Source organism: Podarcis melisellensis, assembly GCF_964234715.1.
Source record: "Podarcis melisellensis genome assembly, chromosome: 9".
NCBI classification, from domain to species: domain Eukaryota; kingdom Metazoa; phylum Chordata; class Lepidosauria; order Squamata; family Lacertidae; genus Podarcis; species Podarcis melisellensis.
In genome coordinates, this window is record NC_138541.1 from 35,554,214 (window position 1) to 35,571,354 (window position 17,141).

The following is a 17,141-nucleotide window of genomic DNA, read 5'->3' on the forward strand; positions in this document are numbered from 1 at the left end:
AGCCTGCTCCTCCCCATCGCCAGCCCCGCAAACTCGGGGGACAGCGGGAGAGGCGCAGCGCGCCATCCCGCTGTCCCCCGACTTGGCTGGAAGGCTGGCGGGGGGAGAAGCCTGCTCCTCCCCATCGCCAGCCCCGCAAACTCGGGGGACAGCGGGAGAGGCGCAGCGCGCCATCCCGCTGTCCCCCGACTTGGCTGGAAGGCTGGCGGGGGGAGAAGCCTGCTCCTCCCCATCGCCAGCCCTGCAAACTCGGGGGACAGCGGGAGAGGCGCAGCGCGCCATCCCGCTGTCCCCCGACTTGGCTGGAAGGCTGGCAGGGGGAGAAGCCTGCTCCTCCCCATCGCCAGCCCCGCAAACTCGGGGGACAGCGGGAGAGGCGCAGCGCGCCATCCCGCTGTCCCCCGACTTGGCTGGAAGGCTGGCGGGGGGAGAAGCCTGCTCCTCCCCATCGCCAGCCCCGCAAACTCGGGGGACAGCGGGAGAGGCGCAGCGTGCCATCCCGCTGTCCCCCGACTTGGCTGGAAGGCTGGCGGGGGGAGAAGCCTGCTCCTCCCCATCGCCAGCCCTGCAAACTCGGGGGACAGCGGGAGAGGCGCAGCGCGCCATCCCGCTGTCTCCCGACATGGTTTGGAGGCTGGCGGAGGGCTTCCTCCTCCCCCAGCCCCGCAAGCTCCCAGAGCGATGCCAAAGCTGCGCGCAGCTTCGGCATGGCTCTGGGTCCCGTTCTGGGGGAGGGGGAAGCTCGGGCTTCCCCCGCCCCAGCCCCACGCCTGGCGGTGGGGGAATAATTTTTTTCCCCTTTATTCCCCCCCCCTGCCAATTTTTCCCGCGGCACACCAGGCAAAGTCTCGCGGCACAGTAGTGTGCCGCGGAACACCGGTTGGGAAACACTGTTCTAATGCACAAGCGTGAGTTATGCAAAACAACCCCAAGTGGTGGGTGTCTTCAGCAGGTGGTACATAAATGAGAGATGGCATAAACCAGGAGTGGGAAATCTCTAGCCCGCAGACCAGTCTTGGTCCTCAAAGTCATTTCCTATAAATCACACCTACCTGCCAATCAGCCGACATCACTTGCGATCTGTATTAATTCAGCCAGTGTCAAGACTGCATTGGCTGCAGGTGCGTGTTCCCAGTATCCAGCCCACACAGCAGGATTTAAGTGCCACTCAAGATCTGACAAGTGGGGTTAAATCCTGCTTAGCTTGCTGAATGTGTCTGTCTGTGTGCCTCTCGGTGGATCTTGGTCCCTCCTCTGGGGTGCTTGTTTTTGTAGCTTCTGCTTGGACTACTGTAGCTGTGCTTCTGCAAGGTAACATGAAAGTGCAGTGATAATGAGGACTGGTGGTTGCAGGAGCAGCCCTGGGCCTAGCAAGCCATGGTGCCTGCTCATGGTGCCTGCAAACAGTTGTGGGGGCTGGTACATGGGATGTCATTGTGGCAACAGCATGTTCACATACTCAGACTCAGGGTTTGAGTGTGGCCCTTGGCATGGAGGGCTGTGTAGAGAGCTGGGGATGACACTTCCATGGAGTGGACAGTCTGTATGCCATTGCTGCCAGCCCTGTTTGTCTGGGGCTGGGAATGGGGTTCCTCCTGGGGAGTCCTCCTCTGCTCCCAGACCAACCTTGTGTTTCCAGATGTTCCTCACGGGTCTTGGCTGCTGTGGTTCTCCAGAGTTTCTGCTAGAGAGCAAAGCTTGTGGGAGAAGTGTTAGCATGAAGACATTGTTTGTTCCTTGTTTTGTTCAAAGTGGAGTGTTTCCCTAGCACCCTTCACCCAGCTACCTTGAGCTCCCACCCCACCCTGACACTCATATGGCAGCATGCCACACCACAAGAAGCAAGATGTGAAAGGAGGCTGGATAGTGCTCAGCTTATACCTTGGTGGTGTTTTCCTCTGATTGGCTGGGAGTTGTTCTATAGCCAGAGAGCTCTTTCTGACTGGTGAGGGTGTGTCCAGCAGGTAGACATGGGGTTTGAATTTTCAGAATTGAGCCAATCACATTGATTTCTGTGAGGAACTCTGATTTTCACCACTATTTTTGCCAGCATAACTTTTGCCAAGTTTCCAAGCTATGTGAATGAGCTTAAGGAGGTTTGGAATTGGCATGTGTCTCCTTTTAACCCCCTTTTAAGGAGTTTGTTGACTGAAGTTACACCAGCTTACGTTACAACAATGCAGCCCTGGCTGAACCAGCGGAGGGCGAGGGGGACATTTGCATCTGTGTAGACCTAGCTGATCCAAGACAGGCCAAGATGTGCTGGAACCAAAACTGGAACCCTGGCAGATCTGGGGTTTGCATTGCACAGTTAGACTTTTAGAAAGCATGTCATGCATTCATGGAGTAGTTATGCTAACGTTGACAGTTGTGATAAAGTGGGATAATGCAGAGAATAAATTGTTGACATTGAAAGCCACACTCCAAAATTTTACTTTTGTAGTGCACTCAATTAAAGCAGTGATGAATGAACATTACTTGTCAAAACATACAAAGTAAATGTCACTGAACCAATGCAGCAATGTGGTGTAGATTATTTTCTCTTCTAGTATCAACTAAGTGTACACAGTAGATGCTTGAAATACATTGAAGTTATTTTGCGCCACTGTGTCTCATTCTTGTGTTGCTGTGCAGACCAGAGAGGGAGCAGGGATGTCCTCACCCAGTGCCCATTACCTAACTTGTATCCCTTGCGCTGAGTTCCAGTTCACTGAAGGTGTCCCCTGCACATGCTCATCTAAACTTTACAAACCTTAGCTTAATTCTGACTTCCATTTTATAATCAAATGGAAGTAGGTTTTAGGAGAAGTGTGTCAAACAGGCGTATTTCTACAGGATATCAATTGATTGTGGCTAATGCCATATGTATTTGACTTTATTTTATTATTATTTATTAAATTTGTATTCTGCCCTTCATCCACAGATCATGGTGCAATTCACAACATAAAAATACAAAATACGAACACAAAACACAACAAAAACACAAAAGCAAACCATTACCCCACCAACCCACAAACACACTTGAAAGGCCATAAATTGTTTAATCAGCCAAAGGCTTGATTATAGAGAAACATTTTCACCTGGTACCTAAAGAGGTGGAATGAAGGCGCCAGCAAGCCTCCCTGGCTTTAACACTAGCAGTGGGAGTGTGCTGGAGCTGGAGTAAGTGGTAATATATATTAAGTATATTTTCAGTTTTATTTGCTGTCTCTCCAAAGCTGTTTGTCATAGTCAATACCATCATAAATTCAATGACGCACCAGCATTCAGCCACAAAGATCTCATTCTGCCATGCAGAGGGGTAGCCAAAAAACTGGAACAAGATGCTAATTCTCAAAGTTTAATGCAAGTGCACAGCTGATAAAATGCAATGCAGTATACCACAAGTTTAAAAGCACCACCTTATTTCCCTCCTGCCAATTTCTTTGGAGGACCTTCTGCAGGGTGATAAAAATAACCCGCCCCATTGCCACTGAAGATGAAACCACCTATCCAAGCATGCAGAGCCATGTATAGATACAGGCATACCTCAGAGATATTGTGGGTTTAGTTCCAGACCTCCGCAATAAAGCAAATACTGCCGTGAAGTGGGTCACTTTTGCTTTTGCAGTGCATATAAAAGTTATGTTTACATTATACTGTAGACTATTACGCCAGCCCCCACCCCTGACTGCAGGAACGGGAAGGAACAAAACCAGTTCTAACCATAGTTAGCAGCACAATTCAACGTGACACCATTCACACAATTAGCAAGTGCATTATTTTTTCTTGAGGAAATAGTAGGCATAGGGCACCCAGTCCAAACTGGGAGACTGGTGTGATGTATTTAGGGGACTTTAACTCTTTCTCTGCTGTTGTGATCCCTGTTCAGCTTTCCTTCCAGTGCATCTGGTGATACAGAATGCAAACTGAGTCCCTCCCTTCCTAGATGTATCTCCAGGAATATCACCTCCCAGTAATTATGCTTCTTTATGCCTAACATGTGGGGGAGGGAGAATGGCATTCTTCCTTTTTCACGCAAGAGAGGGACTCTTTAAAGCAAGGGTAGGCAATCTAAGGCCTGGGGGCCGGATGCGGCCCAACCGCCTTCTCAATCCAGCCCATGGACAGTCTGAGAATCACTGTTTTTTTACATGAGTAGAATGTGTGCTTTTATTTAAAATGCATCTCTGGGTTATTTGTGGAGCACAGGAATTTGTTCATCCCCCCCCCCAATATAGTCCAGCCCCTCACAAGGCCTGAGGGATGGTGGACCAGCCCACGGCTGAAAAAGGTTGCTGACCCCCGCTTTAAAGAAAGGCAGAAGATCGGCAATTGCAGTTTTAGGACTATTTGTATTACAAACTGGCCCCGCAGTCATCAAAATATGTTAGGTCATCAAAATATGTTAAAACAATTTATCAGCTAAAGTTGCAGTCCTGTACACACTTACTTGGGAGGAAGTCCCATTGAAATCAGTAGGACTTCCCTGTGAGTAAATATGAATGAGATTGCACTATAAAAGTTTCAGCCGTATTCTCAAAATATATTTCTTTTCTGAATATTTGATCCTTGTGGGGGGGAAAGCATTTAAAGAATTGTCAACAGCAATTCATCCAGCTCATTAAAAAGGTAAAGGTACCCCTGCCCGTACGGGCCAGTCTTGACAGACTCTGGGGTTGTGCGCCCATCTCACTTAAGAGGCCAGGGGCCAGCGCTGTCCGGAGACACTTCTGGGTCACGTGGCCAGCGTGACATCGCTGCTCTGGCAAGCCAGAGCCGCACACGGAAACGGCGTTTACCTTCCCGCTGGTAAGCGGTCCCTATTTATCTACTTGCACCCGGAGGTGCTTTCGAACTGCTAGGTTGGCAGGCGCTGGGACCGAGCAGCGGGAGCGCACCCCGCCGCAGGGATTCGAACCGCCAACCTTTCGATCGGCAAGTCCTAGGCGCTGAGGCTTTAACCCACAGCGCCACCTGCGTCCCCGCATCCAGCTCATTACCTCAAATTAAAAATCCATATTCATTAAGCAGCATCTTCCAGTAACCAAGGAACATGTGTCTTTCATCAAAGGATGGAGACAGAACTGAGTACCAGCTGGTGGTTTTATTTCCAGAGATGGAGACTCTGTCATGGTGTGTTTCCACCTTCCAGGAGGCTGCAGGGCTGCTTGGCACCTGCAGAGCACCTAAAAAGAGCCTCCTTTGAATGCCTCCTACTTCCCACACTCCTATCTTAAGATTTTTACCAGATGTAGACACAGATTGCCCAAGCACACACCTCTCATATTTTTATGATCTAGCTTGGTGAAGAGCTATGGAGAACTTGAAAGCATGCATGCTGCTTCTGTGATATTTTGGTTGGCCAGAAAAGATATTGCCCACATACAGATTGTTGGCATTTTTCTTATGGGTCAACACAGCTATATTTGCTTTTTGTGTAACTTTAAGGATGCTAGTTAATAAAATAAGTTGGCATCTGAGGAAGCTAGTGGGGATGGAAGCCAAACAGGCCAAATTCTTTATTGATAAGTAATACATTGGGAAACAAAAAGAAACAACAACTAGCAGTGCTTGATTTTATAACATAGAGCACAACTACTTAATAATATGATCATGGGGCATCCAGACCATATAAAACAATGCAGCTACATAAGAACATGAATCTTTCCCAACATACAGTGGTACCTCAGGTTACAGACACTTCAGGTTACAGACTCCGCTAACCCAGAAATATTACCTCGGGTTAAGAACTTTGCTTCAGGATGAGAACAGAAATCGTGTGGTGGTGGCACGGCGGCAGTGGGAGGCCCCATTAGCTGAAGTGGTAAAGGTAAAGGTACCCCTGCCCGTACAGGCCAGTCTTGACAGACTCTAGGGTTGTGCGCTCATCGCACTCTAGAGGCCAGGAGCCAGCGCTGTCCACAGACACTTCCGGGTCTCGTGGCCAGCGTGACGAAGCTGCTCTGGCGAGCCAGCACCAGCGCAGCACACGGAAACGCCGTTTACCTTCCCGCTATAAAGCGGTACCTATTTATCTACTTGCACTTAAGGGTGCTTTCGAACTGCTATGTGGGCAGAAGCTGGGACCGAACGACGGGAGCTCACCCCGCCACGGGGATTCGAACCGCCGACCATGCGATCGGCAAGTCCTAGGTGCTGAGGTTTTACCCACAGCGCCACCCGCGTCCCCCGAGCTGAAGTGGTACCTTAGGTTAAGAACAGTTTCAGGTTAAGAATGGACCTCCAGAACGAATTAAGTACTTAACCCGAGGTACCACTGTATAAATGAGCCTCTTACATGTGAACCTTAAATATGTATAGTGGTACCTTGGGTTAAGTACTTAATTTGTTCCAGAGGTCCGTTCTTAACCTGAAACTGTTCTTAATCTGAAGCACCACTTTAGCTAATGGGGCCTCCTGCTGCTGCTGCGCCGCCGGAGCATGATTTCTGTTCTCATCCTGAAGCAAAGTTCTTAACCTGAAGCACTATTTCTGGGTTAGTGGAGTCTGTAACCTGAAGCGTATGTAACCTGAAGCGTATGTAACCTGAGGTACCACTGTATACAAACTCAGTGAGAGGTGTGTGCTTGCTTTTGCCAGGTAATCTCATTTATATTAAGTCTAATTTGAGGCTAACAAACTTTCATCTCCTCATCAAACACAAAGAAGCCTTTCTCTCTTCAGATATTTCATTTTTGTCAAGAGCTGAAAATTCCTGTTTGGAACAATATGTAATGGAGAGCTGTAAAAGTGTAGCCAATGCTATTGAAGAGAGGATACTGTTTCTGGTTGTATATAATTTTTATTATTATTTTTATATACTATACTATACTATACTATACTATACTATACTATACTATACTATACTATACTGTTCTGTTCTGTTTAAATGTTTCTTTGATTGTCCTTGAATCTTCCTGCCCCACTTGCCACCCACTCCTGTCACACCCTTTGAGAACCACTGTTCTAGGTCTTGTCCAGGTTTTGAGCAGGCGCCTAGTACAGCCATAACAATTTAGAGTTACTTTTGGTAAAGCAGTAAACAGGTGAAGTGTTTTGCAGAGCTGGCTGCATAAGGAAGCCAGTTCCAGGTGTGTGGCTCTTTTCATACTTCCCAGTTGTCAGCACAGGTCAGCATTCCATTATCTCTGAAACTTCTTGTTGTTTTTTAGAGCTTGCTTTTTACAAGAGCTTGACAGGCAACTTGGTGCCTTATTACCACTAGAAGCCAGAGGATTTTCTTTTTAATGATGTCCGAACAAATTAACTGTTAAAAATAAACTGCAGGAGAGCACAGCAGGAAGGAAAATTCAACAGTCTGAAGATCAGAGAGAATTAAGTGCCATGACTGTGGCCTTCATGCCTATAAAAATTGACTTGACTTAAGTTTAATTCAGAAGAGAGCTGCATTGCATACATAGGATGCTTCTCTATTGGGTTGGATTTTTTTTTTTTTTTAAATGCATTGGAATGCACATCCTCCCTGCTGGTGTCCATTAACATACTCCTGAATCTATAAATATAAATGGGTTCTTCAATGTTGTTGTTGTTTTTACCAGACCTTATTTCTGACATTTTATTTTTATTTTTTCTACATCATTGCAGCAGCTGTAGTTAAGCTTCACAAAAGGTCTGTAATTTCCACTTAGCTAAAATATTAGATATTACTGTTTCTCATGGAAGAAGAGAATACCTTGAATGTTTCTGGGGCAAGTAGTGTGCATTCTCAAGAAATTGCTGCAATAGTTTAACAACTATTAAATACCGTATTTTTTTTGCTCCATAAGACACACCTGACCATAGTTTTTAGAGGAGGAAAACAAATATATATATATTTTCTGAACGAAACAGTGGATGTATGATTTTTGTGGTTCATGGTGTGGCCGCAGACATGTGATTTGACCATGAGTTTGGGGTAGCCCAATGCAAAAATCCTGAGAATCCATGTGGACCTGTGCTTTGTAACCACGTTTTTGCGCCATTGCGGCCCCAGGCAACAGTGGGTGCATGATTTTTTTGATGCAGGCTATAGCCATGGACATGCTATGTGATCTGATGGTGAATTTGAGGTGACCCAATGTAAAAACCCTGAGGATCCATGGGATTTTACCTCCCCCCCCCCCGGGGCAGCCTCCTTTATTGGGTCCCTTATCTCTTTCCCCAATCGCTTACATCAGCTGCATTCTTTTAATTCCTTCTTGTTTGCCTTAGTGTCTTTTCCTTAGCTGGAGCAGTTTTTTGCTCCTCCTTTTCTTCTAATTTCTCTCCTCTCCTTGCAAGTTTGCTGTCTTTACCTCCCCCCTGCCAGGCGGCCTCCTTTATTGCTAGCGTCCCTTATCTTGCTCCCCGATCACTTGCCGATCAGCGGCTTTGTTTCAACACCCACTTCCCTCTTTCAAAAACAAAACAAAACATGATCTGCTTTTTGCCCGTGGGCAATTCAGCTCCAGGGACCATGCGTTCGCTCCACAAGACACACAGACATCTGTAACCTGAAGCGTATGTAATCTGAAGTGTATGTAACCCGAGGTACCACTGTACTCAGAACAAACTTAGTGGGTCTCTAAGGTGTTACTAGGCAATATTTTTAATTTTTTAAATTTATTTAGACATTGGGTGTATGAAGTGCTAGGGGGAGGTGCTAAGGTACCTTATCGAGACAGACCAATGCCAACTATCAAACAAAACACATTGAAATGTGTTTAATAGTATTTGTATCCACAGACTTATCTTTTAAAGTTATATATTTAATGAAAATTCATTTTAGTCACTCAGGTATATAATTATGCTTGATGCATTTCATGTTGAAAACATGAATGCCATCTGCTGAAAGAGATTATATGAGACAATGTGAAAACTCTGTTGTCTTTCACCAGTAATACCTGTTCCAGACATGCAAATTTATCACTTGACTTAATTCATCAAGGTGGGCAATGTATTTATTTGTGAATTCATTCTAACAAAGCAATATTAACTTTACCTAATCCATACTGAAAAAGAATGTTTACTGTAACACAAACATATAACTCCACAAAAGCTACCAATTTATTAGCCCTGTTCTAATACATACAGTATATGTATATGGATTATAAGCTGGGAACCTTAAGCCAAGTCAGTTTTCAAAGGGCTTTTCTTAACTGTCTAACCTGTTGAGATTTACAAAGTCACTTCAAGTGACAGAAGATATTTATAGCACTTCTCAGGATCTGATCCTTTCATGCTGCATGTTTTATGATGATGGAAACAATTCAAACACAGAAAGTCAACTGTATGAAAAATAAGACAAATTTATTTAAATAAAAATACATGCACAACACACACACAAAATATACAATGGATATGACTTACACATAACAATACCTGCAGTTCTTAAACCAATAACCAAAATGATAAAAACAAAAGTACAGTACATGCATGCATAAAAGCAAAAAACAAAAAAGGACTGCTGCCCAAGTCAGTTGAAGAAGAGGCAATGCTATCAAATATACTTTGGGCCTGTGCTCCAAAACCTAGTTAAAACTCGTGGACTTTATCCAAAATGTTTCGCAGTAGAAACAAATGCTTTAAAGGTAATTCAAGTGATTACTGCTTTTGCACAATCTTCATTCAAATGAATGGGGTTTATGCAGGAGTGATGCTTGAGGAAACACAAATCATTGTCTTTTGGGGGACATGGAATTGCACTGCAGTTCATTGACCTGTGGCCACCTGTGAACAAACTTTTCTTGGATGCAATAGATCAGGCCTAGGCAACCTTTGGCCCTCCATATGTTTTGGCCTACAACTCCCATGATCCCTAGCTAACAGGACCAGTGGTCAGGGATGATGGGAATTGTAGTCCAAAACATCTGGAGGGCCAAAAGTTGCCTATGCCTGCAATAGATCATTCGTGGTGGCCTCCATTTTATTCAGAACATTACGGCATAATCACATATATAATCTCCTGCACCTTTTAGGACAACTTCTTACAAGGCAGTTTACAAAACTGCATTCTACATTTGTATGCAGAGAACAACGGATCATAGTTCTTTGAGACTTTGGTAGCATAGAATGAAAGGTGGCTCATATGCCATGAGATTAAAGAAACACAGAGGGAAAAGACAGAGGAGAAAAAAACTCATTACTTTAAAAATAGTCTCAAGACAGCACACTGTGTTCCTACAACCGCTGACCTATGGATATGTGCCATTCTTCCCTTTTAAAGTATGCTAAAATATTAAAAATATTGTTTGGGCAACTGGAAATGCACACTAAGATGAATAATGTGGGTTTTAAAAAAATAGCCAAAGAAATAATACATAAGGGTCAAGCAAAGTCTAATGGCACTGGAAGTGCTGTAAACACACATTCATTAGGACTGTAAAGCACTCCAGAAACCAGTGGTCTTAAGCATGCAGAAAACTCTATATAGTATTAAATAATTTAAAAATGTCAGCCAGTTGTATATGCTAACTCAGTAGCATTGTGTTCTGGAGCATAAGTTAAAATGCACTATACTTGGCACTTTCCTGCATTCATGATTTTTCCTGCTGTTCACAGAATTTCTCCTATTTTTCTACAAAACTTAGCATTAAAGAATAAGTCCCTGAAGTATTATACTTTTCCAGAGGCAAACTACCAACCTGCTACCTTTCTTTTGAAAGACACCTGAAACTTCAGTGATGAAACTTCTAAAAATAATCAGTCCAGACTTTGATTTACTTATAGCAGCAACATGGTTTAGGTGTTACACCAAACGCAATTGTCACAAGAGAGATATGCTGTTTTAGCCTCCACCTGCCCTCATCAGTACTAAAGATCTGGGAGGAAACTGGAATGAATGGAAAATAGCATTCTTTACTAGCTCCCACTCACTTCAACTGTGGTGACCTTCCTTGGGGGATTACACGTCTGGCCATTAAAATTTCTCACGCCAAAAAAGAAAAAGGTTTCCTGGACTTAGTCCTTTGTGGACTTCAGCCAGAACGTTCTGTTTCTGATTAAAGTATGTGTTGCTATTGCTTTAGAATAATTTACATCTTACAATAAAATTCAGCCATGGTACATTTTTTCCTTCATCTAAATTTTCAGTAGGTAATATGAATACATTCTCAGATGCTTACTAACATACTGTATTTTTTTTTTTTATGTTCACGTTTAGTTATTCTTTATATTTTGGTTTGTTTCTTTGCTACATGGCATCAACACGCACAATAAGATACTGTATTGCCAAGGAATTCTCTTCACTCCTAATTAATTCATGATTATTTTAAGTAAGCAAATGGTTTGAAACATATTAAATTCAGTGGGACTAATCACATAAATATTAACAAAAGTGGGATGCCAGATGGCATTTTAACACAGCATTGCTAGAGATACTGCTTCTGAGAACCCATATTCTCAAATCCTCAAAGCAGTTTTCACAGAGCAAACATTTCTGAAAGCATTATACAAATTTATTTATGACAATACGGATTCAGCAGTGCACCTTTCAATATGCAGCTGTTTTATAGTGAAAATACAAACACAGATTTATACCCCACTGAAATGAAAAGTTTATTGCTTGTGTGTTGATACTCTACCACTTTTCACAACAATATTTGTGCCTTTGCAAAGTTTTGACTGTGGTAAGGATTGGGTTGGATAAAGATTTAGCCATGCTTAGAGCTATTAAAATCAATGGGAATGAGTTTAGCGGGACTTAACTAGCAGGACTTAAGTTACACTCATCTAATTTAAGTCTGGATCCAATCCATTTTGCTGAAATTCTCTAGTACTTTCAGCTGTTTAAAACTTATCTTCCTGCCCAGGCTGTCATTGCTCTTATTTGCCAGTAAAACAGTGGAAATGTACAAACAGTGAGACCTCATTGTTTCAAATGCAGAGATTTAATGCAGTAGTACAATCTGCCTAAACTCACTGATCATCATTATAGCAACATATCTTAATTTTCTTAAATTGTTCTTATCTATTTACTCCCCCCAATTCCCAGCCCTTTCCATTCAAATGTAAAACTTATACTGGGGTAGTATTTACATTTGATTTGAAAATGGCACTCTCCTTTAGGTTTCATATTAACATTCACAAGTGATACATTTCAGATTGAAAAGTTGTTCTTTGGCCTTAGCCTTTTATATAGCTTTAACTGTACAGCAATAGGTTACAGGTTCTTTACCCTGATCGTTTTGATTCTGCAGGTTACAATTTTAATAAATTATTATCACTGTCATTTACATACAAGCATTTATTATAACCACTAGTCGAATCTCCTTTCCCTCTTGGTACTTTCAGAGTGCACAGAGGACAGACTCATAGCTGTCAACTTTCAGATTTGAAAATAAGGGATCAGCAGCCTCACCTGTCCTGGGGACAAGCAGCGGGAAACGGCGCTGGAATAAGGGAATTTCCCGCAAAAAAAGGGAAGGTTGACAGCTATGAACAGACTCCAGTGGCCATCCTTGTTTCATAATTACTTACACAGGTTGTCGCTTAACACCACTGAGAATGGCAGGTAAAACCCCATATCCTGATTTCAAGGCAACTGTAATACATTACATGGCTTAAAGCCCAAGGCTTAGACCAGTGTGTGAACTTAGTTTTTTGTTGTTGCATTAGCAATGCATGTAGCTGGAACTGCAAAGTTTATCTAGAAATGCAGCAAATTTTTACTAATGCAAGGTCACCAATATTAACATTCCTTTTCTAAACGTATCATGGGTCTTATGCACCACAGCTGAGCAGCACCTTAGCTTTGCCCTTAGCCCAGTAGACAGTATCTTAGGCAATTTAATGTTGCTTTGTATAGAAGTGGGATTTACTTTCAAGTCCAGGCTCAGAGTGACCCCTACTGACTCAACATTTGGCCTTCTATCTGACTAGTGACCAAACCTTTAATTCTGGTGGGCTTATGAAATACAATCTATATTATTATTATTATTATTATTATTATTATTATTATTAGGCGTTTATTTAACAAACAGCTGGTTGCCAGAACACTCAATCTACCATATTTTATCGATGTTTCCTTTTGACTGACAGTACAGTTGGGGGAGAACCTAGGTATTTTTCCTCTCATGTATGCCCAATCTGTGAGACGCACAAAGCAATTTTGTGTTAACTAATGAGCACAGGTGTGTGATCCTGCACACACAGCCTTTTTTGTGTTGTGTCTAAAGCTTAGGTGTCAGCTTTTCCATATGTTCCCTCTGGTGGTCGGTAGTACTTTGGGAAAGCCATCAGCTGTATCATGTTGAAAGCATACTTTCTGCATTTGATATTCTTCAGTACATTCTCTATGCGGCATCCTTCTCTGGTGAAAAGGGAGGGAAAAAAGACAACTTCGTGAAACAATAAATAAATAAATATGTTTTATTTGTACATTGCAGAGTTTCAGCAACAATTGAAGTAAAAATAATGGAGATTCAGTTCTACAATATATTTTCCACAAGTGATGATACATCTTACAAAACTAGATCCAAGGCCAGGCCCAATACAGTTATTGCCCTTAGAAGTAGAGTGTGGGTTTTATATATATATATATATATATATTTATATATATTTATCTCTCACTGTGGTTTGATTAAATACTTTATGATATATTTTACTCTACCCTTAGAAATATATTTGCTTCTAAAAATTCTTTAATAACTTTTTTCCCCCAGATTCGCTTTGTTTTGCTTCTGTTGTACATGTCAGAGTTCACATGTAGCCTTAGGTGTGCAGGTTCTAGGAATAAGGCATTTTTAATTAAGTCTGGCCCTACAGATTTGTAAAGGAAACTTCCATCTTTGTCTTATTTTCATTATGTTTAGCTTTGCAATGAAGGAAATAGAAAATGGCTTTCCAATAGCCTGATCCAACAACTCTCTGCTTTCAAAATAATGATGCTCATTCATACACAGTACAAAAGTCACAAGAGCCAACATGGTGCATCAAGACGCAAACAAAACTTTTGTTTAAATGAATATAAAGCAAAAGCAACCAAAGCAACATTTACAAACAGGTTAATTTTGTTACAAAACAGAACTTATCAAGTGCCATAGAACGGCTTGACAGAAAAGGGTTAGTTTGCAACAAATAAAAGAGTGAACTATTTGCTAAAACAGGAACTCCTATCAGGAAGTATCAATGAAAAAAGCACATGGAAAATTAATCTTTCAAACTGACCTGTCCAAATAATTCTGCTTGGGTTGAGTTATATGAGTACAGATTTAATTCCCCCCTCCCCCCATATTTTGACTAAGGACTGATAGTCACCACAGACAAACATGTGACTGTCTTTGCAAGGTGAATTTTACCACTGCATTTCCAAATAAGAAACCATTTGTCTGATGTGAGCTGCCCCATGTGAAAACGGCAAAGGGCCCACGTCAGATAAAACCATACTTTCTGGTGTGCTAAACCTTGGCAATGCTTAAGTGTGGGGCTGTGCATGCTGGAAAAGAAGTGAAGATTTCTGCAAATGGGTCCCCAAGTAAAAATGAGACAATAAAATCACTCCCCTAAGGAGTTGAATTGGTCCTAAATACGAGTTTTGTAAAAAGCGGGCAGTGGGCGGGAGGAGGAGGAGAGGAGAGATCCTTCCAATTTAATGACAAAATCTCATCTGATCAAGAAACACTAATATAATGTCCATTCTTAATGTGTGAAAAGATTTGCTCGGAATAGAAAGCAGATTAAATCACTTGATGCATAGTATGCTTTCTTGATTTCTGGAAATAGAAAGAAAATCTTTTACAGTTCAAGACATTGCCTTCTTGAGGTCAAATTTGTGGGACTGAAAATGTAGAAATCATACAGCACAATTTTTAATCCTAAGCTGTTGCTGTTCATAGAAAAGAAATGGACAGAAGTGAAATTTACTGATATTTGGCTAATAATAAAGCAAGACTTAAAATAAGCCACACAACCAGCAAATGCGAGCTGACAAGGAGCAAGGCGACAGGGTAGAAGTGACGAGAAGTTGGCTTGTTATCAGTTAGACAGCCTGTCTCGGGATCATCCGACTCATTCAGTGCTCCCTGGGTTTGTCTGCTGTTAAACAGGGGAAGTTAGGAACAAATAAAATAGCATTTAATAGGAGAATAAGGCAACACTTAGGTATTCCAACAACAAAGATGGCCGCAATAAATCTATGCTAAATAAAGCTATTTTGGCTAGTCTGCATACCAAATAAGAAAATACCGCACATATTTAAAGGTGTTCTAAATGAATGAAAAAAGCAAGCCTCCAATAGGGAATTAACCCTCACAGATACTTCTTAGCACATTCAAGATGAAGCCATGGGTTGGGAGCTCTTAATGGAAGCCCCATGCAAGGGAACAGAGCAAGCCTGAAATGCTATGAAGTGGAATCAGTGGGGAAATGCATGGTTTCAAAACATTGAGGAACAGTGGAAAGCTCCACAGAGCTCTGATGCATGCAGAGCATCTTCCAGCGTTGAAATGGAGAGTGAACTTTCACATTTATGGTGCTTTGTTTTCTCACTGGAGATCCAAAAACCAGTCATAGCCACCAAAAGGGTTTCCACTTTTTGGCTTCTGAGGACCTGGCTTTCCTCTATTTAGTCTCTGCTTTATCAAGATTCATTGATAACTGCCAGCCCTCGGCATCCTTTGGTGGCAGTGACCCAAGCACACCAGTAGGGCCCACTGCTGCTGCGCGCCTTACGACTCCCTTTAAATCCATATCCCTGAGGCCTGACAATCCCAGCAGTTGGGTCACTACCCAAATTTCCCACAATGCCACTGGTGTGGTATCACTAGGGCATCGTGGGAAACTTAAACGGATGCTAGAGTCATCTACCTGGCATTGTTTGGAGCACTGCTGCTCAAAGGAGATGGGGCTCCTCCCAGGGCACTTTCCACGGGGATTCCTCAAACCTGGAGTTAGTTCTCCATAAGTACTTTCTGCAATGGAGTTATTTCAAGAACTTTAAATTAATGTTAAAAGCAATCAAGCAAATGTAAATTTATTTGCAAAATCAATACTGAGGCAAAGCTAGGGAGCAGTTGTTGTTTTTTTTAAATCCCTGAGTCTGTTTATGAAAATGATGCCTATCTGTGTCATCAAGCCACTTAACCATAATGTGGGATAGTGAAGAGTTCTAGGTATTATCTGAATATTTGCTCAAAATGACGTTACCTTTTTAAACTGCACATAATCAGAGAGAGAGAGAGCATTTACTCCTCACAATTCCCAGAAAACCATTACAAATGACAGCGCCCAGAATGCTTTGAGAGAAAGAACGTGCTTTGAAAGAATGTGCTTTAAATTATAGTGTGTACACAGCAACAGTGGCTCTCCAAAGTCTCAGGTTCCTTCCTGTCATTGGCTGTCTGATCATTTTTTAAACTGTAGTAGTCAGGGACTGGGCATCCTATATTTCCACCTAGATATCTCTCTCTCTCTCTCTCTCTCTCTCTCTCTCTCTCTCTCTCTCTCTCTCTCTCTCTCTCTCCCTCCCTCCCTCCCTCCCTCCCTCCTGAATAAGGCAGTATAGCTCAAGTAGAACAGTGCAAAGATAAGAGAGGAAGCACAGCATTCTCCAGTTCCCTGTTGTGTCCCAGAGTGCTGCCTGCCTACAGGAACAAACAGAGCCCTCGTGTAACCTTATACAGATCTCAACATTTTCAAGAAGATACCATACTTAGGGCAACCTTCCCTGCAGAGTCAGCGCCACAGATTCTTGCATGCTACTCAGCAAAGAAAGACCTTGCTGATAAAATTAAGGTGGTGATTTTGGAAGGTGAGAAAAATGTTCAGTTTGTCCTTCCCACTTCCCAGCTTAAATTGTGGGTAAGGCAATGGGAAAATGAAGGATTAGAGACAGTGTCCTTAGCAAAGTTGGTAGAGGATGAAACTCTGAATCTCAGGGTTGTGGGTTCAAGCCCCATGTTGGGCAAAATATTCCTGCATTTCAGGGGGTTGGACTAGATAACCCTTGTGGTCCCTTCCGACTCTGCAATTCTTTGATTCTATTATTCTTATTTCTTTTATTTACCTTGCCTGCATTACTATTATCATTTCTATTGCTGTTCTACTACTCAGTGCCACCAGGATTGGAGCCAAAACAGAGTTGCTGAGAAAACAGGAGGGAGGCTTCTGCCTCCTTAGGCAAGCCCCAAGGCATGCAGAAGTAACAAAATGTTTTTAGAATCTAAAATGGTGTGTTAGAGGTG

The 17,141-nt window shown here is 42.6% G+C and overlaps 1 protein-coding gene across 5 annotated transcripts in view; it reads right to left on the bottom strand.

The window, feature by feature from the left end:
• Nucleotides 1–9,251: 9,251 nt before the first annotated feature.
• INPP4B (inositol polyphosphate-4-phosphatase type II B) overlaps nt 9,252–17,141 on the bottom strand; it is a gene marked incomplete at its 5' end in the record, with an annotated part of 263,717 nt that continues 255,827 nt past the window's right edge. For 4 of the 5 annotated variants that reach the window (XM_081925959.1, XM_081925960.1, XM_081925957.1 and 1 more), the window contains one exon: nt 13,620–14,994. In XM_081925959.1, coding sequence (XP_081782085.1) covers nt 14,820–14,994 — 175 coding nt within the window. In that variant the 3' untranslated portion in view covers nt 13,620–14,819. Of the gene's footprint in view, nt 13,271–13,619; nt 14,995–17,141 lie in introns of those variants that run through there. The other variant, XM_081925958.1, reaches the window with a different exon arrangement.